This window comes from Alligator sinensis, unplaced genomic scaffold, assembly GCF_000455745.1.
Source record: "Alligator sinensis unplaced genomic scaffold, ASM45574v1 scaffold3_1, whole genome shotgun sequence".
In the NCBI taxonomy this organism is placed as follows: Eukaryota; Metazoa; Chordata; order Crocodylia; family Alligatoridae; genus Alligator; species Alligator sinensis.
In genome coordinates this window covers 1,154,446-1,178,901 of record NW_005842465.1, presented here as the reverse complement: position 1 = coordinate 1,178,901, position 24,456 = coordinate 1,154,446, and the positions used below count along the sequence as shown (strand labels likewise).

The window sequence follows — 24,456 nt, the reverse complement described above, 5'->3', positions numbered from 1 at the left end:
AACACTTACATGTATGCTTAACTTTAAATTCTTTGGATTTTAATGAGACTAGTGCTGTGGGTGAAATCAAAATGTGTAAAAGCTTGCAAGTCTTCTTGGGTTCTTTCTAAAATTATAAAAATCACAAGGTTAATTTCACATGGAAACAGGAACTACCTTTTAATCACGCTGCCAAATCCTGAATGCTGTTCATTCTAAAAATGTTTAAAACTCAGTTTGTGTCAATGTTCGATCATGCTCGTTACACTTTAAAGGTCATTCTGTGAGAGATTCTTAAGCCAGAAAGAATGAGGAGGCAACAGCAAGTTTGTCCTGGTGGTACTATATTGAAAATGTTCAAATAAAGCACAAACCCAGATTCCAAAGTTCTGTATTTTTCAAAATAAAGATCACACGTTGTTTAGAGACAATCTACACAAGAGTTACAAAAAATAGTCGCCCAGGCATAAGCATACACAGGTTTGTTAATTATACACATATGGTTACAAGTGTGCTTGCAAAAAAGTTCATTGGAAATATACACAAGGCTCTGTAAATGTACACCGTGTAGTGTTACAATTCTATATTCAAACAAGGAAAATTGACAGTATGTTACATTCACTTACAAGTAGACAAAATGCAAAATACAGTTCATCTTCTGTACAAAAAGGGAAGGTGATTCACACTTTACAAGGTGAAAAGGGACTCTGATTGTAAGGAAAACTAGGGGATTCTGTACTTTTGCACTTTTTTTTACTGTCACAAAAGAAGCAAAACATTACTTTTTTAAGATTCAAAAAAACACTATTTTGAACTGAATCATTTTGTATAACATTTAGAAAGGATCGCTACTGTTTGACTAGGTGACAAATAAAACCAAGCATTTTTTTTTAAACATTAACTAGGCTGTATAAAGAGAACATTTCCTTCAAAAGAAAAAATTTACTTCTGGTTGAAATTACAATTTACAATATACAACACTATATGCTACGACCATAAAAGGTGTGAATATACACTGAAATGCACAGGTTTTGCTAATTTTCTCTTACCAAAAACGGGTTTATGTTGATTCAAACTTCTCCACATTTACATTACAGAGGTTTACAAATGTACAATTGTACAATCAAAAGTATGTTCCACTACTAGGGTACATTATAGATACAGATTAGACATCAAAACAAGAAAATACTACAAATTTTTATATATGTAAAGTCTACACCAAGTATACACTATATATTTATAGAAGCAAGACCAAAGCTGAGTTGGATTTTTTTTTCCTCATGCTAAATAATCAAATTTTGTCTTTCAATGTTAACAGAACAAACTGAGTAGGCAGTAAACAAATACACCCGCCCCCTCACTTTAAAAACTTTCTGGGTGTGAACATCTTCCAAAACTGACTGCTAAGCTACCTTCTTTAGCATGTTATACTCAAAAACAAAACAAAAAAGCAATTAAAAAGTTTCAAAAAAACTTAATTTTTTTAAACTGAAGCTTTAGCAAGTTGATTCTTTATAAACAGTGTTAAATGCAGATTCTGTGCCATTTAACTAAAATTCATACTTTTTGCTGAGTTCTGACTAAAAGGAGAAAAAACAGGTATTTGCAAAAAAGTTGCCTGCAAGGCAGATGAATTAAAAACGTTTTTTTTTTTTTTTCTTCAAACCAACCACCCTGAAAGTTTCCACATTTGGAATATAGATACAACAGTGAACAAAAATGTGGCCTCCCATGTACATTTGGTACCTATGTACAAGTATTCTATACACCAGTAAAACAGCAGGGCAATTAGTTAATTAAAAAAAATAATTAGTACATGTTATGCATAATAAAATTAAAGAAATTTACAAAGGCTTTTTTTTTTTTTTTTTTTTTTTTTAGCAGTTTAGCAACCATAAAATCTTTTCTAACTGTATATTGGAATATTGTTGGTTGCTGGTTGTAAATGCCTGATGGCCAGTGAGTTTCTTTGAAATTCATTGTTTCAAATGATACCATTTGGTGGTCCACAAATTGGCCCTAAATCAACCCCATTTTTCATGTAGTATTTCTCCAGCTTGGCCAAAATGTGTTTGCCGTAGGTGTACTTGCGCAGGGTGGCAATGTGGGGCCGGATCTAGAAAAAGTTAGACAAAACAGTTATGGAAGTTTAGAAGCCAGAACTACATACATATTAGTCCTGAGACATTTGTGTGTTGCTTTAAATGACATGTTCTCTTTGCTACCACTACAACGATGCACAAGACCAGTAAACCCTTGGGACATTACCACGCCAATTGCTGTAAACACCACAATTACTATGAATTCAATTAAATCTTACATACTTATTAGAACCAGTTTTTGGTTTTAATGCCAAAATTTGGCTTCTGGAAAACTGCCTATCCAGGTTCTAATTCATTAAATGAAATTAGCAATTCACACAATTTGAAGACTGAATGGGACACTTGAGCAGATGGCAGACATTACACCTGAGATGCAATTAGCCAGTTAACTACATCTTGAAGTGCAACCCAGCCAACTAATGGCATGACAAAAAATGAAGTCAGCCACAAAATTATTACACAAAAAACATCTAACAGTTTTTGTGACTGGTTTCCATTAAACCTTAAAATGAACATGTGGCAGGCTGGACCTCGCTGGTTCTTGACTGGGCCCAGGTGTGGTTCCTGCCAGCAGCAAATCACCTGATTGGCAGCAGCATAGGGACCGCAACGGGGCTTGAATGAGCCCCAGCAGTGGTCCCTCACTGCCACCAACTCAGGGCCCACTGGAGGCCCAGCACGGTCCTCATGCTGCTCCCAAACAGCTGACTGACAGCTGGCTCCAGGACCTCAAGCTGCCCACTGGGTCGACAGAACAAGATGACAAGCATCTTATAGTCGGGCACCTGTGCTGGTTGCCAGTGAAGCCTGGGATCATGACTCCGAGCTTCTCTTGCACTGGCAAGTATAGTGCAATTGGGATCTGATCCCCAATCTCAAAACTGCATGCCCTGCCATGCATGGGATTAGATCCCAACATGCCTTTAACTGAACACCTGTCAGCAGCCTCATATTTATACTACTATATTTTTTCCCATACAGCACATGACCTCTTCCCCTTGGGGTATTTATTTCAAGAGGGGAAGCTGTTTTCCTCACTGAAAAAGCAGTCCTGGAGGCACTGTGCATGACATGTAGCTGCCACGAGGGCTGTGGCTTGTGCCTATTGAGCAAACTGAAGGTGCGGTGTCCTGCATTAACCCTTAACAGACAGCTATGGCTGTTGAGTCAGGGCAGGCAATTATTTTGGGTAGAGAACTGCTTAATGAGGTTTGGTGAGCTTTTGAGGGCTGCATGGGGAGTGCCCCCCTTGATAGTTGGCCCACCCACTGGTCACCATCTTGGGACTGGAAGTTCCTCCTCCTGCCCCCTGGAAATACTTTTTTTTTTTTTTTTTTTTTTGGGGGGGGGGGGGGGGGGTTGCCATCTTAGAAATGCAGAGAAAAAGTCAAATCATACCATAAAAGTCAAACACCTATTATAACACTTTACATTTTCTTGCAAAAACATATTTTCGTTATGCTTCATGTTTGTGTACTGTAGGTGGAGGTGGAGGTGATTGCATAATAACTTGCAAGTAAATTCTTAGCCTTGTATATTGTGTAGGGGGTATTGTGTGTCTGCATATGGTGGGGTGTGGTGTGGAGGGGTGACAGGGTATGTTGTGGGGTGCGAGGGAGAGTGGGAGGTGGGTGTGGGGACTACCCACACTCTCCCCATGATGCAGCAGCAGCAGGCGGGGGTGCCTGGCACAGATGCTGGTGCCCAGCAGCGCACAGATCTGGCCAGAACTGCACACTGCAGCAAGGAGCACAGCCCGACTGAGCTGCCTCTGTCACCAGTGCTCCATGCTGCGGATGCGAAGCCCGCACGCTCACGTGCCACAGGAAGGAAGCTCCACGTGCTGGAGCCGGCTGCCTTTCCCAATCCCTACCTGCAGCTGGATCAAAGTGTCTGGTGGGCCAGATCTGGCCCATGAGCTGCATTTTGCCCGCCCCTGGGTTAAGCACTATAGCTTGTGCTCAAAGCAGCAAGTGAGCTACTGGTAGCATCACCAAGACTTGTAACGTGGAAACAAAACTTTACAGGAGCTACTCAGTGTCCTTGCAAGGGGGTGGGACCTAAACTCGTATGACAATAGTAAGTCCTCCTGAAAACATAAGATGCTGATTGAAGATATAGTAATAAATAATATCAGTAATGAGACAGAATCCAGGAGTATCTAAATTTTCCCAGGATATAGCTCCTTCCCTCCCACCCAGACCCACTTACTTATCATGGAAAAGTGTGTAATGCCCTGTCAGTGGGTTTTTAAAAAATAAATATTAACATAAGAAACAAGGAAGAAAACTAGCATTATGTGCTCAGCTACACAAATTGTCTATTCTACGGACTACAATGCAGGAACCTTATTCCAATGCTGAAACGTAAATTAAAACATACGGTAATGTGATTGAAGCAGTCATTCTAGCAAGTGAATCTAAAAACAGCCCCATGCTAAAAACAGCCCCATGCTTTATTTTTAGGTGAGCAGTGTCCCGTGCTTAAGAGCATTTTATAGGTAATCCTAATGTCCACTATGGCTTTTCTACATGGGGAAAAGGGGCCAGAAGATGATGCAATATAACTATCCAGACTCACGCTATTTTGGGATAAAGATCTCTTATACTAGTATAATTACTTGTGCTAAAATAAAGCAACTTTTACTCTGCAATAAGAGTATCTGCAGAGGAAGTTTCTGATAAGCAACTGCTTGATGTAGATCAGCCCTATACAGGGAAGAAGCATCAGTGACTCAGAATCATAGGAAATTAGGTTTGGAAGGGACCTCAGCAGTTCATCTAACCCAACCCCCTGATCAAAGCAAGACCATCCCCAAATAGATCATCCCAGCCAAGGCTTTGCTCACCCAGGTCTTAAAAACCTCCAAGGATGGAGACTACACAACCGCTCTGGATAGCCTGTTCCAGTGCTTAACTGCCCTCCTAGTGAGAAAGTTTTTCCTAATGTCTAATCTAAACTTCTCTTGCTGCAACTTGAGACCACTGCTCCTTGTTCTGTCTTCTGTCAGCACTAAGAACAGTTTAGCCCCATCCTCTTTGGAATCCCCCTTCAGGCAGTTGAAGGCTGCTATTAAATCCCCCCTTAGTTTTCTCTTCTCCAGATTAAGAAAGACCAGTTTCCTCAGCCTGTCCTCATATACATCTGTGGATGAAGACAACCAGAATGGAATTATTTCTGAGCCATCATCCTTTTCATAAGTCATTCTTCATATTATCCCTTGAATTTACTTGGAAGTATTGGGGGAGATAGGAAGAGGCACAGGCATAGCTTTGTGATGTTTAGGTTCCTTAGATTAAACTGGATCTCACCTCTACTAGTGACTGAAATAAATGAAAGGGGTTAGGGGGACTGGAGACGGATTTCCATTCTTTGTTATGCAGTCACACTCTCCTTGTGGAAATAAATGATGATGTATGATTCTTTTGCTAGAGGGATGTTAAGCATTGCATTTTTAATGCATCTGCTCATCATATGTGTTTTCTACCTTCAAGTAAGCTATGCCATTTTTAGTTATAATTAAAGATACATACCAGCAGCATAGACCTTTGTCATTCCAGTTTTCTTCAAAAGATGCATTGAGGAATCTTTACTGTTGAAGCTCAGCAACTATATTTACCAGGCTTAATGCTTCAGCCCAGGGGTGTCCAACACCTCAAGGGCCACAGGCTGGATATATCCTATGGGGCATCCCACAGGCAGATCTAGCCTGGGCCATGTGGCAGCAGGACAAGTGACCATAGGGAAACCACAGGCAATGCTCTGCAGCATGCTATGCTCATCACTGGTCACGCCCCCAATTTCCAGTAGCCCACCCACCTGATAGAGTGGCTTCATGGCCAGACCTGGCCTGCAGGCCACACTGGACACCTACACGTTAGCCCTTTACTTGTCTCTGTTAAAATCATGGTTTTTTTTATAACATCATTATGTCAAAACCTGTCTGCAGAACACCTGTCATTAAAATAACACACAGGCAAAGGCCAATATTCTGAATGTGCTTAAAGAAGATCCAGGACAATTATAATTTAAAAGCTGTCTCATTTAGCCAGGGTTACTTACACAGATAGTACCTTGAGCTCTGTCCTTTGACCCAGTTATGCAGATAACCTAATTAGCTGCTTACTCTAATCTAAAGGAAAGAACAGGCTTAATGGAAGCAAGCACAAGGCACTGAACACACAGAAGAAACTGACTGGCTTTGTTACAGAATTATTCTGCTATACCAAGTGGGGACCAACCTTTTTGGCAGGCATACCATAAGTTAGCCCCACAGCCTCCTCAAAAGTGCCACTCTGATTCCTTTCCCTTACCCAAACTGCTGCTTCACTTTCTGCCCCCTTCCTTTACTTCCTGACCAAACTGCTGCTCCACTTACTGCTTCCTAGCCTATGCTCCCTGCCTGATCTTCTGCTTTGCTTTCTGCTCCCTGGCCTATCTGCCACTGTGCTGCCTGTCCCCTCCCCAATCTGCCACATGCTGTATAGAGGCTACCTGTGCCACTTGTGGCACCTACGCTGCAGGTTGGCCACCCCTATACAATGTTCATATAGACAAACTATTGGAAACAAAGTTAATTTTACGGCAGGATAATTACTGAGATTTTGAAGCAATTAATTTGGAGTTTGGCCTTTGCTTGTAGATTATTTTTATGGCAGTTATTCTGCTGAAGCTATATCAGCTAGCTAGCCTGTGTAGAAAAGCCCAACACACTTCAATTTACACACACACAACATCTCCATATTTTTTATTTTAAGGAAATACCGCCTGCTTGATGCCCCATCTATGCTAGGATATTCAAAGGAGTCTTGCATTTCAATAGGATTTGAGTTCCTGGCTCCTTTGAAAACCCAGAGCTTAATATTTACAAGCCAGTGTCAGTAATCCTCATATCTTTATTACAAAATGTAGTTGCAATTGGTATTTTTAATAATTCCCCAACCCATGGGGTCATATAATTGTGGCCATCTTAGCTGTGATGTATTTATTTTTTAATAGCAGCTTTCTATCCCTAGTGGTTGTAAAATCTTGAAACTACTCCCCTGAAGGGCTCAAAGCCAAAAGAAAAAATAAACAAACAAATGATTTTTATAATATGATCCGAGAGGCCTGATTCATTATTCTGGAAGCTAAGATTGAAAAATTTTAGTCTTAAATGTTGCAATATTGCCAGTATCCATTAATACAAATACAGTCCAGCAACTCAGATACTGTTCTACTGCATGAGGTTCTGAAACTGAAAACACAAGAGTAATGCTGACAAGTAACTTCACTTTCTATATTCTCTGAGCTTGAACAGCTATCAGCCCAACTTGTGACAAGACTAAGTTTTAAGTTTTCTACCTAAAAACTCTGGTGGCTTCTGGTAACATTGATAAGATGATGAGTCTAACAGACATTTTCTACCTAACAGTAGCTTTGCAAATTGAGATGTATGGTAACATATTCCAAAAGGATGAAGGCTATACGTTCCCAAATGTAATGTTTTATGGGATCTTTCAAGAAAGTTTATTACAACTGCTGTTATAATTCTGGACAAAAATGGCACCTGTTCTCAGCATTCCTGTAAACAGCTCTGAGTTAGGACTTCAGGTCTAGCTCAACTCCTCTCAGTACACAGCAAGACTGTCATAACCGAACAGTGTTCTCAGTGAGGGCAAGTGTGTCGTCACTGCCGCACCACTAAAAGGTATTTCAGAGGTTTAGTTAGCTTTGCTAAAGCCAAAATGGTTTCAGCATTTTTATTATAAATCCCTGTGCCCTAAGTAGGTAACTAGGCCAGAAGAGATTGCTTTAAGGCAAGTGATGATTCAGCCCCAAATGAAATCTTGTTCCAAATATAGGCTATTTCTTTTCTGTTTATTACTGCACCACTTAAACATTTTTACACCTCTGCCATTTATTTTGCAATACCTGCAAAGCACTCCAATTTCCAGTGCTAATAGCAAAGCCAATTTTTTCAGTCCTTCTTGGTATCAGTAAATGGTATGCCTGCTATGAAGCATTAGCCAATGGCGGCCTTCATTAGAAGACAAGTATGAGTTAATAGATTGAAATACTGAAACTATACCTGCCTAACACCTGGTTTTGGGTCTGAAAAATCAGTGTGTATATGTTGGGGTAGGGTTGGGGGGTGGTTCTTAAATTGTGGCTACATCTAAATTTTCATGACTTTTGAGGATACTAGGGTCACAGCCATACACAGATGATTAAAATATTAATCATTAGCAGAAGTGATTTCTCAGCATAACTCCTCATTCCTACTGCTACAGATAAATGAATGCATGTTAGTTGTTATTTCAGGTCCTGGTGTCAAGTAGTTCAGTGTTGGCAGCATGACAAATACAAAGGCTGCTAAGCAGGTTTAAATTACCTGAGTAGGCAACTTCAAATGCCTACTTCGGAAGTCCCAAGCACCAAAATCAATTGCTATCAGCTGATACAGTCACTTACCTTGTGCATGACAATCTTCCGCTGAGCTGGTTCTGCCACATCAATCATTTTCTGTACCACGTAGTTGGCATACTGATCTTTCATCATGGTGTATAAGGCACTGTGAGGGCCATCGTTCATAGTGCACACCTCATCGATCAACATGGCACGCTCTGTGCGAGAGGCATGAGTAACACATTTCTCCACAACGTTGCTGCAATGAAACAAGGAGACAGCAGATGACTGTGACATCCTTAAATAGATTTCCGATCAATGGGCGTATCTAACAGGAAAGACCATTACAGAAGCACAGACATGCTGGTATGAAAATTCAGGTTTGAAGAACTTTGGGATCTATCTAACAGCACAATGCAATGGCAAACAGATAACCCAAACTACCTTAGAACTCATTAACTTGCATGCTTAAGTCTAAGCAGTACAAGTCAGTGCTGTGTAGAGACACCAGAGTTGCTCTGCATAACCAAGCTCAGACACTTGAAGCTGTAAAGCTGCATTAGCAAGGCTCTGTGCCTAAAAAGGGCTTGTTAGCCCAAGTATAGCACTGCTGCATGACTTCCAGAGACAGATAAGGTTTGCCTGCCTCGCACATTATGTAGACGCCAGCACACAAGTTAGCACATTCATAGCTATCCTGGTGCATTCTCTATATCTTGAAAGCAAGTGGTCTTTGATTATAAGGTGTATCAAGGTTCTCATCGCTGAGGAATCTGAACTGTTTTCAGCTGCTGCTTAGTATTATTTCTCCACATGAATGGAAGTCCATAGTTAGAGCAGGAGAATACAACTCAGAAAAGAAGTGGCCTGATGCCAGTGTACTAGTTTTAGCGTGTCTCTGGGACTCCAAGTTAAAACAGGATATGTGAAAGACAGAAAGGGTTTGGCCAGTCAATCAACATGTTCTGTCCATGTCATACAACCACAAAGTGATTTGCTATAACTGGAACTCTTTGCTCAAGGGAAAAACATGAATAATTAATACTTCATGGGACAAGGGTAGAAAAGAGAAAGGCAAAGCAAGGAGGAAGGAATCTGAAAAACCTGTTAAGCTACTTTTTTGGTCCCTGAACATACTTTACCCATTTTACTTAATGGCACAAGTCCTGCATGTTACTGAGCATTAAAGACTACAGCACAAATTAAGTGCAATTAAACCTCAGACTATATTACGTATTCAGTACAGTTTATTTAGACACATGCACACATTTTCAAATGTAGCTGGTGTTTTCTAATAGTTAGAGATGACAGTGTCTGATAGTGTGCATCTCCAGGATGTGTGTCAAGATACTGCTGTGTGCACTTCAGTCTCTTAGTTTACAAAATAGTTATCGATTTTATTCTATACACCTCAGAGGGGTCTGCGAGTCTTAATTAATATATGGAAAACACATAGTTTCATAGTAGCTAGGGTCAGGAGGGACCTGAACAGATCATCTAGCCTGACCCCCTGCCACAGGCAGGAATGAATGCTGGGTTCACAAGACCCCAGACAGATCATCCAACCTCCTCTTGAATTTGCCCAAGGTAGGGGTGAGGACCACTTCCCTGGGAAGCTGGTTCCAGATTTTGGCCACCCTAACTGTAAAGTATTGCCTTCTGATCTCTAAAAAAGCACTACTACACAGCCACCAGTGCTGGTACACAGATTTCTTAATCTATATTATGGGACAAGGTAAGATAATATCCAACTTTTAGTCCCTAGCAAGACATCTTAGTGGTAATGGAATTCTCTGGACTGTTTTGTCCAAAGAAGTGCTCAGCAAGTAGGTCAGAAAGTTGTGTTGACAGGTTTAAAATGGGAGCTGTAACCTACTCTTGCCTAACTCTTGGTCAAATAACAGGGTCCTGAAGTAAGGCAACACCTGTCATCCTCCCTGTTACTACAGACAGCCATTTCACTGGGCCCAAATTTCCTCATTAAATTCATGCTGGATTTTTAAGCAAAGGAATACACTTTTATAAACAACAGTACTGTCCACAGCAAGAACTAATTTGAGCTAGCCCTCCCTTAAAAAGATCTTCTGCAATGCTAGCAAACATTAGTATTTTAAGGACTTTAATAAGCAAATACATACCTAGCAAATTTATGCTGACTCAACACAAGTACATTGCCTCTAATTTCTGCTACAATCTTGCTTTTATCTTCTGGCCGCCCGTGTTCTAGTACATGCTGGATAACATAGTTCCCGTACTGATCCTGTTCGAGAGACAGCAAAAAAAGTGAGTGCACAGCAACTACAAATACCAAAGCAAGCAAGCTTTCATTGCCCATTAATTCATTTGATAAGCTACACAATAATTACACCATAATTTATCTAAAGCAACTATCACTTAAATCATATAAGCGCTCTTTCTATTGTTAGTCATATTCTAAAATTTTACTGTGATGTGAAGTACCGTAGCTTTGTACCAAGTATAATTCAAAATAATATGACTGACTGTGGAGTATGTTGATATGCCAGCTGCTTCAGGAAAAGCACTATTTCAAATGTCCTCCCTCTTCCTCTCAGTTCTAAAACACAGTAACACCCACCCCTAAACACTAACGCACAGTTCACAGTGGTATTCACATCCTCCCTCCAAATCTATTTTTAAGATCCTACCTGTGCTGTACCACCCAAAGTAAAACAGACTTATTAAAATGACTAAATCTCTCTCTGCCTACTTAAGGAACCTAAAATGCATGCTTCTAACACATGTACCAGGTGCAGAACATGTTGTTACCACTTTTCTCCCTAGGTTGTTTTTGATACCCCATTACACACTGTTCTTATTTACACTGTAAGCTCCTTGAGGCAGGGATGGTTTTTACTGTAAACTAGAATAGCAGTCAACAGGGTAGGGTCTCAATCCAGACTGAAGCAACTGTAATGTGAAGCAGTAACTAAAAATGCTCTACAGCAGTCTCCCTGCAGGCTCCCATACTCTACCTGCACAAGCTGCTCAGTGTGTTGATGGAGCTCCTCCAAGATGGGAAGAGTCTGCTCAGGGAGACAGTGCTCCAGGATCCTCTGGATTACACGACAGCCATATGGATGTGTAGACAATGCAAACACCTGCATTTAAGAGACATGAGCAAGCAAAAGCAAAACATTTCTGAGTCGCCTGCAAAACTGAAAAGGCAGTTTCTTGCGCGCACACAAAAAGAAAAAGGTCAAAGCACCAAATCAAACCACAAACTTCTCTGACCACAGTGCATCAAAAGGCACTGTAACATAAGAAATGGTGCACAGGACCTGTGGCTCAATTCCAGCTCTGCCACTACCCTGCTGGGTGACCGTGGGCATCTTACTTTCCTTCTGCATCTCAGTTTCCCCAACTGTAAAACAGGGGTGATGATACCTCCTTTGTAAAATGCTTTGAGATCCACTGATGAAAAGTATTAAGAGACAATTGATTAGAGGCTGCTTACATTTATTTCCACTGTGGAAATACTGCATGTTTGTGGCTATATAACTGGTTTAAAGCTATGAGAGACAGGGAGAAAAAAAGTCCACTGACAGCTAAGTGTATTTGTGTCCTCAATCTATTGAGTGTCTTGCTTGCTGAAGACACTAGCACCTTTGCCAGTAACTGAATTTCCTCACATTGTTTGTAGTGAGTATAGCCTTGGAAGAACCTTTTCCCCCCCACTTCCAAACAGGATGTGAATGTGTTGAGAAGACTTGTTCACTGCAATGCTGCTGTTCAACTTCTTTGTTTAAAGCAAAATATCCTTTTCAGTTACTTAAAAACAAACAAAGCAGCAATATTATACATAGGAGCCTGCTCACCCTATAAAACACACAGTAACACTCCTTTGAGTTCAACAAGCACAAAAAAGAATTGGTACAGATAAATTCTGAGAAGCAATCTTGAGGCATCATATTTACTCCTTCAATATGAAAGTCCTGAAGGACCTGCTCAGTTTACAAGTCAAAGATAATTCTTCTAACTGCCATAACCTGGGATCAAAGTTTTCAGCTATACTCTGCCTTTTAGACAGTCTTTCACTAATGCTCCACTGAGAGGCTTTTCATTTCAAACTTTGCCAGCAAGTTTGTAGAGGAACGTGTCAGACAAAATTCCTACTTCTTCCCTCGCGACTGAACAGTTCTGCAGTTCCAGCAGCAATAGAAAAATTCTAGGCGCATTAGTAAAATAAGATGCAACTTGAAGACATACTTGGAGCAGTGTCAATGAATAAAAAAGTGCTATTTTTACTATCACTTTTCTGACCATTAAATTGAATTTAAAGTGCAATCAATATTATGACTGAAAGACTCTTAGCATTAAAGAAAGCTCACTTTCAAACCAAATTGTATCATTCAACTTCAGTTCAATGCCAATTATGTTGGCAGAATTGGAAATTCTTAAAATAGGGTTTGTATAATGGAAAGAACAAGATAAGTGAGCTGCAATAACAGGAATAAAGTCTGCTCTACAGTTAAATGGCTATTCATTGGAGTGCCATTTATGGAAGTGTGCCAGGGAGGAGTTCTGAGAATGGAATGAAGCAGACATAGCTCTTCATCTCTGGATGCAAATCAAACATTTCTGGCCCACAAATGGACCCCTGGGTAAGGTAATACTGTAAATCTTCTTTAAAAAAATGTCACAAAGAATTACTATCCCAGCTACAAAATCTATTCACCACACTACTATGTAGATTGATGAAAAAGTGATATTTTATGCATTCATCAAAATGTAGGTGGTATCCCACGCAGATAAGTACTTGCAAGGCTGATCTAATGGGCTAGACCTACATAGAAAAGGACCTCTCATGTGTGATTGAAAAGGTGCTTACTCATATTTTATTATGCAATTCTTCTGACTGGTATACATAGGAAGCAGAACATTATTAAATTCTAAAATGCAGAGGTCAGAGTGAGTTATGGCTGCTGAGCTTATGCTCAAAGTGATTTAAAACACACAAATGGTAAGGCTCACTATTTGGTTCTTAAGAACTTACCTGTCCCTTAAAAGCATCAATGATAAATTGCAGAGACTGGGGCTGCACACACTCAATACACTTCTGCACCACATGATTACCATTCTGGTCTTTCACACACTTCAGTACATGGCCATCTAGCTCCCGTACCATCTCATTCTATTGGGAAGAGAGAAAGATGAACAGAAAGCACCACCAGAATTCATGGCTAACAAATATTTACACAGAGTCTTTCTGAGCACACAAAAGGATGAGGTACTGCTGCTAAAACCAGGTGAAAAGCCTTCTATAAAGAACAGGTTTTTCTTACAGTTACCCCAAAGAAAGTTTTTTAACGTCTGATGCAGCTGACATCATGCTGTTAAGTAAAGTTTACTGAGCTAAACTGATCACTAATAACCTATTTACAATTAAAAAGTGGGTGTGGAGCAGCTGTCCAGTTAAGGAGTATACAACCACTGGGCAAAAATCTTCTCTCACATTTTTATACACTATATTAAAAACTGTATATGATTCCTAGAACAATGGTACAGGGCTAAACAGTCTACAGGAACTGAGTTCATACATCACTGAAATGGAGTCAGCACTGGAGTGGAAGATGGCAATGACTTATCAGGAGGCAAGATAAATGCAATCATATCACTGGAATTTAATGCACGTATTATGGCTAACAGCTTTATTCCTGTAAAATGTGGCATGAAATTTATAGAGCCAAAGATGTTCAAAACTTCACAATCATATCTAATGCAAAAGTTGATACTTTTAGGATCAAAAACTCCCTATTGTTATTCTGGAGGGCTATTTCAAAAAATACTCTGAGTGACAGCAATAGTCTGGGCCACCACACCCCCTTTCCTGGAAACACAACTACCTAGGCAAAGGCAACAGCTTTGTCTTAACCTGAAGGGTTACTTCCTTTATTAAAAGCTCAAGTGACTAATGACCTAAATCGAGGTTCTTCACTTGCGATTCCTTGGGAAACCTAACACATTTCTCATTTAAATGCATCATTAATTAAATCCTAGAGGAGAGAAGAGGTAACTTGACTAACAATTTTCTAGTAAAATTTAGGATGTCCTACAGGTATCCACTACTTGGGCTGACTGACTAAAAATTTGAAAGGAACAAAGAATCCTTCATATGTCAAGTGAAGCTAGAAAGCAACTGACTTATTAATGAAAAAATATCCTATTGAATGCTGAAGGCCAAAACTTGTGAATTGGAAAACATTTTCAAATTCCTTGAAACAAGAGATTCCCTACTGCCCTCCACACCCTCAACACTACAATATGATAGGAGGGAACACTGGAGATTGATTCTCTGTTAAAGCTTTTAAATGTGAGATGGCACAATATGATGCTCCCTATCCACAGTGGATTTACTGAGTAACTATATCACGTGTGTGTCATGCACAAGAAACAAACAGTTATGCCACAAACCAGCCCAAAAGGAAAACCACTGACAGACAAAAACAAGGGTCAAAAAGTGTACAAAATGACTCGATCACCAAGAAACACTCAACATCAAGAAAAAAGTTAAAATTGAAACTTACAATTACCTGCTGGTCTGGGGGGATAAACTCAAGAGCCTTCTGGATAACCCTACAGCCATACATCTGCAAAGCCAGGGAAAGAACATGCCCACGGATGCGTTCTGCCAAGGCTAGCTTCTGTTCCAAGCTGCCAAACTAGAAAGAAGGGTAGAAATAATAACTATCACATGCACAAAACCCTCATATTTTTATTTATTAGATTTGTATCCCACCCTTTCCAAAAGGTTCAGAGCGAAGATATGCCTTGGAAACAGAGGGGAACACACTGAAATGAATGCATATCTAGCCTAATATTCCAATGCCAGTGTCAATGTGCTGAGCCTCTTTAAAAATCTGCATGTTCTCCAGGGATGCATCAAAAGCATGAGAATAAGTTGGTTTGCCAGCTAACTCTTAACATTTCCCAAAGAAGAAAGAAGTAATCAGTCATATCAGTCTGGAGTCAAGCAGAAGACAGGATAGATCTGCAACTCAGAGCATGGGTGTCAAAGATATGGCCCATGGAGCCCCATGTCTTGGTCTGATATCACATACCACACACAGCATGCCACGGCCCTGGCCACATGCCATATGCAGCATGTAGGGCTGGTCCCAGTGCCAGACCCAGTGCCACAGGCACTACACATAGCACAGTGAACAGGACTGGTCCAAAGCGTGCACTACATGAGTTGCATGTGCACTGGCTCTGATGCATAGGGCTACTCCATGGTCCCAATCCAGCCCTGTGGACATACCCCATATGCTCCTTACCCAGCCTGCAGGGCCAGATGAGTTTAACCGTTATAAACTAACTAAATCAGAGGTGCATAATTTTCCAGAAGCAGCAGACTTACTTCATCAGATGCTGTGAAGGGACTTTGTCTGATGAAATAGGCGCACTACTTACAGAAGTTTATGCTATGCACTTCTGATTTAATCAATCTATAATGTGCAAATCTACTATATATTTAAAAGAAGTCAAGTGGGGAAGGTGCTAAACATACCACACTATGTTAATCAGCCAGTACATGTGTCAGAGTGACACTGAAGTAGTCACTGGAAAGACCATGCAGTCCATGCTCTGACTGCAACTATGAATGATGGAGGAGGAGTGGACTGTTTGCAGGAAGAAGAACTGGGATGATTTACCTAGCTTTGATTCCTGAAGAGCCACTAAAATCAGCAGTAGCGGAATTAAATAAAAACATGACTTGCAGATTAACTGAGTGATGTGTTGCCAATATAGCAGCTTGCTATAACTCTTCCCCTGAGCTGGTAATAACACTCGGGTCTCAAGAATGTGTGCGCTCAAAAAGAAAGAAGTTGAGGAAATGGGCAATTGCCAAAAAACCAGTATTTTCAAAGCAGCTATGGGCAATTCAGTGCACAAACTCTGATTAAATTAAATGAGAGCTGGGCACCTCATTCTTAGGTCCCTATGGAAAAAAAAGGCTCCTTCCTAAGTAGAACCCAAAGGTATGTAATCCCATATTTTTGTTAAGATGCAGTTGTCTAGAGAGGTTTATACTCTGTACAAAATATGCTGAGCGTATTAACAATTCACAATAGTGACATGTGCCCTTGGAAACAGAGGAAAGTGAAAGCCTGGTAGAAGCTTCTAGGTACTGTCTCATGGGAGAATTTTTTCTTAATTTGACATCTGGTGCTTCCCAAAGGCAAAAATTTGCTCTTTAGAGGAGTTTTGAAAAGCAGCAGGTCTGAGGTCACACCAGCAGAGGTGATTGAGCAGCGTTCAGGAAAGTGACACTGTCAGTACTGGGGGATCTCTTCCCCTTTATTCTAGTGGCAGGGTTTTTACAGAGTTTTCCCAGAAGCCTTTCAATACCTTAGATTTAGCAGCTCAAAGGGACCAGCAAAGAAGGGAACAAAAAACTCACTTCAAAAAACTTCTGGATGACATAATTTCCAAACACATCGACCATCAATTGGTAAGCTGCCTGGAGGATTTCATTGAACACAAGCTGACGTTCTGCTGGGGTAGCACGCTCCAATTTCAGCTGAATAAACCTAAGGAATGAGATTGATGCGTCATAATTTAAAAGGTCACTGTCATATTATTGCAAAGTACGTGTTAGCAAAAACTCATTTAGCGGCCCCATAAGTTGTTTTCCTTCTTAAAACTAGTTGTATATGAACGTCCTTCAGAGACTCTAGGTGATGGTTCAACAAAGCATAAATACCTTATGTTCTCACACGCACCAACAAAACATAAAAACAATTTTTTCTCACATACAACACTTATCTCCTCCCCCATAAAACATACCTGGTTTTTGGAAGGGAGAATAAAGACAAAGTGATTTTTCCAGCTTCATGGCTAACTGCATGAGTGTAAGTCCTCTTGGGAATAGACAGCGTCTAGGAAGTGTGGCATCCAGTCTGGGTGAGGCAGCAGGAACATCCTGATGTGGCAGAGGATGCCACACTTCCTGGACACCCTGTTTCCAGGAAGTTTTATCCTAATGTGATACAAGGTTAAGCTCCACACCTTTGCAAGGACACTAGTATGTCTGTTAGTTCTTTACTGTAAGTTCCTGCAAATAAAGTGCTGTTTCAGCATCATAAGTCTCATCAAGATAGCACCAGCAGCTCACCTGCTGCTTAGGCTCACCGCAGGACTCCAACTTGCTAAATCTGCCAAGCTAGACAAGTGGCAGCCATCTTAGAGCTGCATGCCATGCATAGCATCTCCAGGTGTGCTGCTCTTCCAGCAAAGAAAGCAGCTTCCCTGATTAATGCATGCACCCCAATTTTTTGAGGGGGGAAGGGGCAGAAGAGGGGAGGCTGATTTGGGAGGGATGGAAGTGCATGCTGTATGTGAGAAAATATGGTACTATACTGACTCAATGTTCCCTCCCCACTGCATGCAAAGTACATCCTGGTACAGGGAGCCCTTTGACAACTAGAAGAGTTAATCAGTGCCAGCAGGACTACTGAAGTAATTATGAAAATACAAAAGCTCCAATTTTCAGGAAAAAATCTGGAAAAAGCAATGATGGCAAAAGGTCTACAAAAGCCATCAAAACAGCAAAATGCGGTTTGATTTCAGTTATCGTACCTCTGTGCTGCCTCTGTTTCAGTTCTGACGCCAACTACAAACCAAACTAATCAAGAAATGACAGCCCCAAAGGTTTCCCACTGTACGCTGTTTCTAGTCCTACCTGGATCCATGCTGATCTTGGGAGAACTCCATGATGTGCCCCGCAATTTCTCTCAGCTGTAAATTAGGGTACCGGTTATTGCGGAAGTCTTCAAGCAGCCTGCTTCGGCCGGAGGGCATGACATCGGACATCCCATAGCGCAAGCGAGATGAAGGGAACAGTGTGCTGCTGGGGCTGAAGAGGCTGGAGGCACTGCTTGCACTGCGGTACTTGGCTTCAGCTCCGGGAGCAGCGGAGATGTAACGGCCGCTTCCGTTTGTTAGGCCTCCTGGAGATCACAGAAGTAAAGCATGTTTCAAGAAGCTAATGCTGCATACCCAAGTGGTGGCCAGCAGACAGATATGGGAACTGCACGCAAGATTTTATTTTGATGCCATTTCTGTTCCAGATGTGGTTTGGCTCCAACAGCCTAAGACGACAAACTGATCAAACTGTTTCAGAAAAGTTTGTCCAAGACTGCATTCAAACCTAGCTCTTTGACCTCAGATGGCCACACTGAGGCAGAATGGCTTACAGATTTCAATAGGGAGCAGAACTTGTATGACATCTTGGTACTGGCCCTGTGAAAAGGCATCTAAATCTGGCTGTCAATTCCATTGGTTGAGCTACCCCACTACCTTCTCAGGTTTCACACTGTTTTCCTGCCTTTCTACTGGTTTTCTCTCTCCTTTTGCTATGTGAAAGACAAATAAGCTGATTAAAATTAAAAAGTGCTGTGAAGTACACAAAGGAAATGAAGAACTATTTTTTTTTTTTCTAATTTCACTTATGGTGCTCTTGGGTCTTACTAGAAAAAGAGAAACAGATACAATCATATTCAAAATGATGTTTGACTCTTCTCTATCTCTTTAAATGCACGTCTCACTGGGAATGGCCTAGATAAGCAACAATAAAGATATTTTTTGTTTTTCAAAAATACCCTAAAGGTTTTCCCCCTGTGCCAAAATGACATTTCAGATGGTAACCAAGTGTGGCAGTAGGGAATAGTTAGGATTCATCGTATATTTAGAAGCATGCAAGTATTAATGGGAAATAAAACTCCTAAAACACTACTTCTGTATATTTCTCACAGTGGTCCCATCACCTCTCTCAGCTTCAGTCAGCTTAAGAGCACTTTCACCCATTATAAAGGCTCCCTCTCCTGGACAGCTCCTGAAAAATCACCCAGTTGAACAGCATTCTACCTAAGCAGCAGAGAAAGAAATTCAGAGAAAGAAATTCCTATCAAAGGGGAATATCTGTACATCCAGCACATAGGTGTAAGGAGCACAGTGCCTGGAAAAACCCCCAACAAAGTATAGTATTGTTGAGAAGAAAACAAGATGGTGAGGCACACATCTGAAAGCCTCCCCACAGGGAGAATAATTTTTTCCCCAGGCTTGGAACAAAGATGGATAGAGCAATTTTTTACTTTCCCAAGAACATTATGAAGCAGGTCCCTCACATGAAATGCCACATGCAAGTCAAGAAATTAAAAATGGGCTAGCTAAATTCCCACTCCTTTGGGAACAATTTACTTGCCTGGTCAGCTTCTCCTGGGCTTTCCAACCAGTGTTATTTTCTAGGAACAGGGTTCACATTTGATCAAGAACCTAAGAACTGACCCAATGGCAGGAAAATTATTGTTGGCTGTATCCAAGATCAATTCCTGAGTTGGAGGTCATCCTCCATGAGGCCATCATTTGTCTTCTTCATGTGCAACAGGAATGTTTGACATCTATTTCTCAAAAAAAAATGTGTAAGAGACTATTACTGTGCCTTTGTCCATACTGAGCTGGGAAACCACAACCTTTTCTTGCTGGTATCACCCTAGTCATCCCAGTTTCTTACAAAGACTAAGGAGGGCTCTAGCAGTCTGTACAAGCTACCATAACTTCAGTTAACTGCAAAAAGCGTGTGCTAAAGGGATGGAGAGGGCAGGAGATATCAACAAGTGAATTTCCATAACTTGTCTTCACAATGTGTTAAGTACAGCATGACCCTGAAAGGGGCATTCAAATGCATTACATCCTGTACCAGACTTGAGATCGCCTTCCACTTCATAATGAAAACAACTTACAGCCAGATAAGACATTAGCCAGTAGCGCACTACTTGTTCCTACTTATGCAATAGGATCTTAGGAAGAAAAGGTCTAAAGAATGTTGTATTTGCACTTCTTGAAGAACACTGGGCAATAAGAATCACCACTGCCTCTGCAACAGTTTGGTGCCAACGGCCTGAATGGCAACTACACAAGATAAGGGTAGCCATGTTACTCTGAAGTCAGGCAGAAACTAATTAGCTGAGAGGCATAAGCTTTCATAGGTCCCTAACTTTATTGGATGCTGTAAATGGACTCAGAGGACAGGGGTTATAAATACAAGGGAATCTACAAAGGATAGAGGGAAAAGGCATTGCTGAGGTCTACCCAAACGGTAAACAATACTCTAATTAGGCCTAACCAGTGCTGAATCACCACCCATGTCTTACACCAAGGCTTGGGAGAATTTGATTTTTATTTTTAAATAATTTTGATGCATAATATTGACGTTTATTTTTAAGCATCTATTTCAATTTTTATTAATTTAAATTTTCAGGATTGCGCGAAATGAAGGGTATGGGGACAGACAGTTTATTAACGACAGTATACTGTTAAAAGCTTTATAAAATTATGTCAAAATAGAAAAAGTAAATATCCATAAATGAATAACAAGGAACTAGTCTAGGACTGCCACCAGTTGAGCAGCAGAGCTGCCATCAGTCCCAGCTCCACTCGCCTGCAGTCCGTTTTGTCACTTCTTCTTCCTTTGTTCCCAATCCCCTGGGGTTTCTGGGAGTTGCAGTCCAAACTACGATCAGCATGGTTCTGTAGGACTGCTCCCTCTGTCGTCACACACTCCATCAGCCATCATTTTTCTTATGTCCCCTTTTCTATAAGTTTAAGTTATTAATGATGGAAATATTTTTTCGTCAGTCTGTGAGTGTGAGGCAAAATCTATGTTTATCAACTTTTACCGATAAAAATCAAATCCTGCCAAGCCTACTTACACCTAATGCTCCTGTTGATGCAGCACAAAACGTTGCCTTTTGTGTAGATACATCACACTGCAGACTCATGTGGCGTTTCAAAGTAGCTGTTCTTAAATAACAAAACTTTAAAAACGGATTTGAACGTGAAACTTTAGAATATGAAATCATACGCAGACTGGATTGTGTAGTGTATGGACTCAGAGACTATGGATCTTATGCCATTACCTGGATTAGCTTTTATAACACACTGGGGAACATAAGAGTTAATTGTCATATTTAAATTGGTACTCAACCTATTCAATCCACCCCTTCCCCTCTCTCAGCAGGGTCCCCTCCCCCTAAATCCTTTTTATTTAGATTTCATTCTTTTTAGAATCCCTGTCTTGTTAGTCCATCTAGCACCTGACAGACTAGGCTGTCACCTAGGAAAGCTAATGCCTCACTGAATCAGTTAGTGTCTCAGCTGCAAAAAAACCCAGTGCTGACCCACTAATATGAGCTACAGCAGCTCTTGCTGATTCTACTTAAAAACATCTACTTTTTTGTATAACACTCAAGTCTCCTGTGGCTAATTTGGTATAAAGATGGTAAATAGATGATGTTTTTATTTGAAAACCTGATTTTTCCTTTGAGGAAGGACAAACCAAGGACATGCTAAAAGCCTTGCATTTTGTTGAGCAGCACAAATATAAAAATGCATATTATAAACCTTTACTTTGTAGGGTGGAAGGGAGAAAAGGGAGCAAAAGGTAGGATAGGTTTGCCATCTTGTTTCTGAATAGAAGCAACTGTGACGATGGATTTTATCAGTTTAAAATAGGGCAAACGGGATTATGAGAACATCTTGGGGTATACGAGAAGCTTTTTCTGGCGTCCATTTATCAGCAGCAGACGACTAGATATGTCACCAAGTTTCTCAACCTCCTCTCTAGGCTGGACCAGCACTCATAGTTTAAGGTTTCATCATCAAAACTGCTGCTGCAGGCAGCTGTGATGTGGCCTGCTGTTGATCAAGTATCTTTCTGGTGCACCAAGTTTGAAAGCACTGTCAAATGGAGCTGAAAAGCCCCATTAAGAGAGGTCCTGAGTTCCTAGAACAAGCATAATGCAATTATCTTTGCTGTATTCTAAATCCTTGGGAGCAGTTCAGAGCCACCCACTGGGGCTTCTTCTGGACTATCTCTGCAGATGACATTTGCATTCAGTGCCCCACGCCACAAATTATAGTAAATCAGAACCAAATGCATCAACCAAAGTGGGCTGATATCACAATGGGTCAAGGAAGCAATAATCATCATAGAATACGGAAGGTGGTATGGCTTAGGCTTGGTCAACGTGGGGATTGAGTAAGGAAGAGAAAACTTGTTAAAAAGATCTGGCATAGTCAAGGAAGAATTTATGAATGAGTACTACAAGAAAGGTGGGTTCCTTGCCCTGATGTTCACTGGGATGGTAGGCGAGATGAGGCAGAAGATACTAATCCCAAACACAGAACATGTTAAACCAGCTGGGGCACTATTCTTTTTTCTGAACTGTTTTTCAGTGCTGTTTGGGACATGGTAGGGTGAATATTAATCAGATGGAAACACCATATTCAAAGAAGCCATCTGGACAGGAATGAGAGTCAAGATCTTCAGGAGCAGGGAGGGCAGAGAATCTGCAGTCAGGCTGCTCAAGCTGCTTCTGGAAGCAATGCTTGGGAACTGCTTCACATCCAGGATCTCAGGCTGCTCTGCAACAGAAGAACTGCTATAATCCAAGCTACTTCTCTAGAGAAAGAGAAGGAAGAAGAATTATGAAAACACAGCCCTGAGCAACTGAACACAGAAGAAATGCTGCTCTTGAATGCAATGAACTTGAGAGGAGGGGCAATATGCAGCAACTGTCCACTAGAAGATACCAGGATCCTATTTAAAAAGCAAAAAAAATGGAGTCTTCAGCCAGCCTCTCAAGTTGTAATGACGGGCAGGAATACCCACCAGGGACTCCATCTCAGCTGCAGATCACACAGGAGAAAGGCTATATTGTTCCATCTACTACAGAGCCCTGAAGTATGCCACCAGTCGCAGAAGATTACACAGCATTAAAACCTAATCCAGAGCTGCCTAACTCTGGCACAGACAGGGGCTTCACGTTGTGGGAACGGCCCCACAGGTTCCTCCCTGCTGTACAGGCTACATAAATGGCATGCGACTCACTATTCCAGTTGGTCTAAGAAAAGGTATCATTTTGGAACCAAGAGTTCTAGTTTTTTGTATGCCTCTAGTTCACAGTACTTTTTATTGCCTGGATAACTATAAGATAACTTTACAATTCCAGAAAGAAACAGCCTGATGAATACACATCACATTTCACAGCTCTGACAGAAAATCAGACACTTTAAAGCAGTGGTCACCAACTGGTAGACTGCAATCTACCAGTAGATCAGGGAGCCTGTGACAGTTGATCTCAGTCTTAGGGGCCAAGCCTCCCCAGACTGAGATCGACTGTCACAGGCTCCATGATTGGGAGTGGCAGGACGTACAAGTGGCAGGATGCATGTAGCTGGGCTGAGGCACGCCCCCTGCCCCTGTGCCCAGTCGGGTGAGTGGGACGCTGGGGACTGCAGTGAGGTAGCTGCCTAGGAGTGGCAGCTCAGGGGCACAGCAGGGGAGAGGCACGGAAAATTATACATGGAAAATGGTAACAAATCTATAATTTTCTACATTTAGAATCTAATGATTAGATTCTAATAAGGTCATCTAAGGTCACCTTAGAATAGATTCTAAGGTCATCTTAAATTCAAAACCATCTTGGTTTTGGGTAAATATGGTACCTCATGAGTATGTCAAGCCAACATTGTTTCACAGTAGCTAGGGTCAGGAGGAACCTGAACAGATCATCTAGCCTGACCCCCTGCCACAGGCAGGAATGAATGCTGGGTTCACAGGACCCCAGACAGGTGATCATCCAACCTCCTCTTGAATTTGCCCAAGGTACGGGTGAGGACCACTTCCCAGGGAAGTTGGTTCCAGATTTTGGCCACCCTAACTGTAAAATATTGCCTTCTGATCTCTTAACCTAAACCTATTCTCCATCAGCTTATTACCATTGCTCCTTGTCACCCCAGGTGGTGCTGGGGGAAAAAAGGCCTCTGCCTGCTTGCTGATGATCTCCCCTGATGAGTTTGTAGGCAGCCACCAGGTCCCCCCTCAGCTTCCTCTTGCTGAGGCTGAACAGGTTCAGGTCCTTCAGTCTCTCCTCGTAGGGCCTGTCCTGCTGCCCTCTCACCAAGC

General features: G+C 41.3%; 1 protein-coding gene and 1 non-coding gene across 12 annotated transcripts in view; both read right to left on the bottom strand.

Moving 5' to 3' along the window:
• Positions 1-354: 354 nt before the first annotated feature.
• The window catches only part of PUM1 (pumilio RNA binding family member 1), a 131,832-nt gene continuing 107,730 nt past the window's right edge, over positions 355-24,456 (bottom strand). For 8 of the 11 annotated variants that reach the window (XM_025212497.1, XM_006030839.3, XM_006030840.3 and 5 more), the window contains 8 exons: positions 18,172-18,439; positions 16,891-17,020; positions 15,014-15,148; positions 13,483-13,620; positions 11,462-11,587; positions 10,607-10,728; positions 8,535-8,727; positions 1,964-2,095 (listed from right to left, as the gene is read on the bottom strand). In XM_025212497.1, the coding sequence (XP_025068282.1) occupies positions 1,964-2,095; positions 8,535-8,727; positions 10,607-10,728; positions 11,462-11,587; positions 13,483-13,620; positions 15,014-15,148; positions 16,891-17,020; positions 18,172-18,439 (1,244 nt within the window). Of the gene's footprint in view, positions 2,096-8,534; positions 8,728-10,606; positions 10,729-11,461; positions 11,588-13,482; positions 13,621-15,013; positions 15,149-16,890; positions 17,021-18,171; positions 18,440-24,456 lie in introns of all 11 variants that reach the window. The other 3 variants (XM_006030838.3, XM_006030841.3, XM_006030837.3) reach the window with 2 other exon arrangements.
• On the bottom strand, positions 7,697-7,760 carry LOC112551453. The gene has a single exon (XR_003095766.1). It is a non-coding gene; the product is annotated as a small nucleolar RNA SNORD103/SNORD85 (small nucleolar RNA).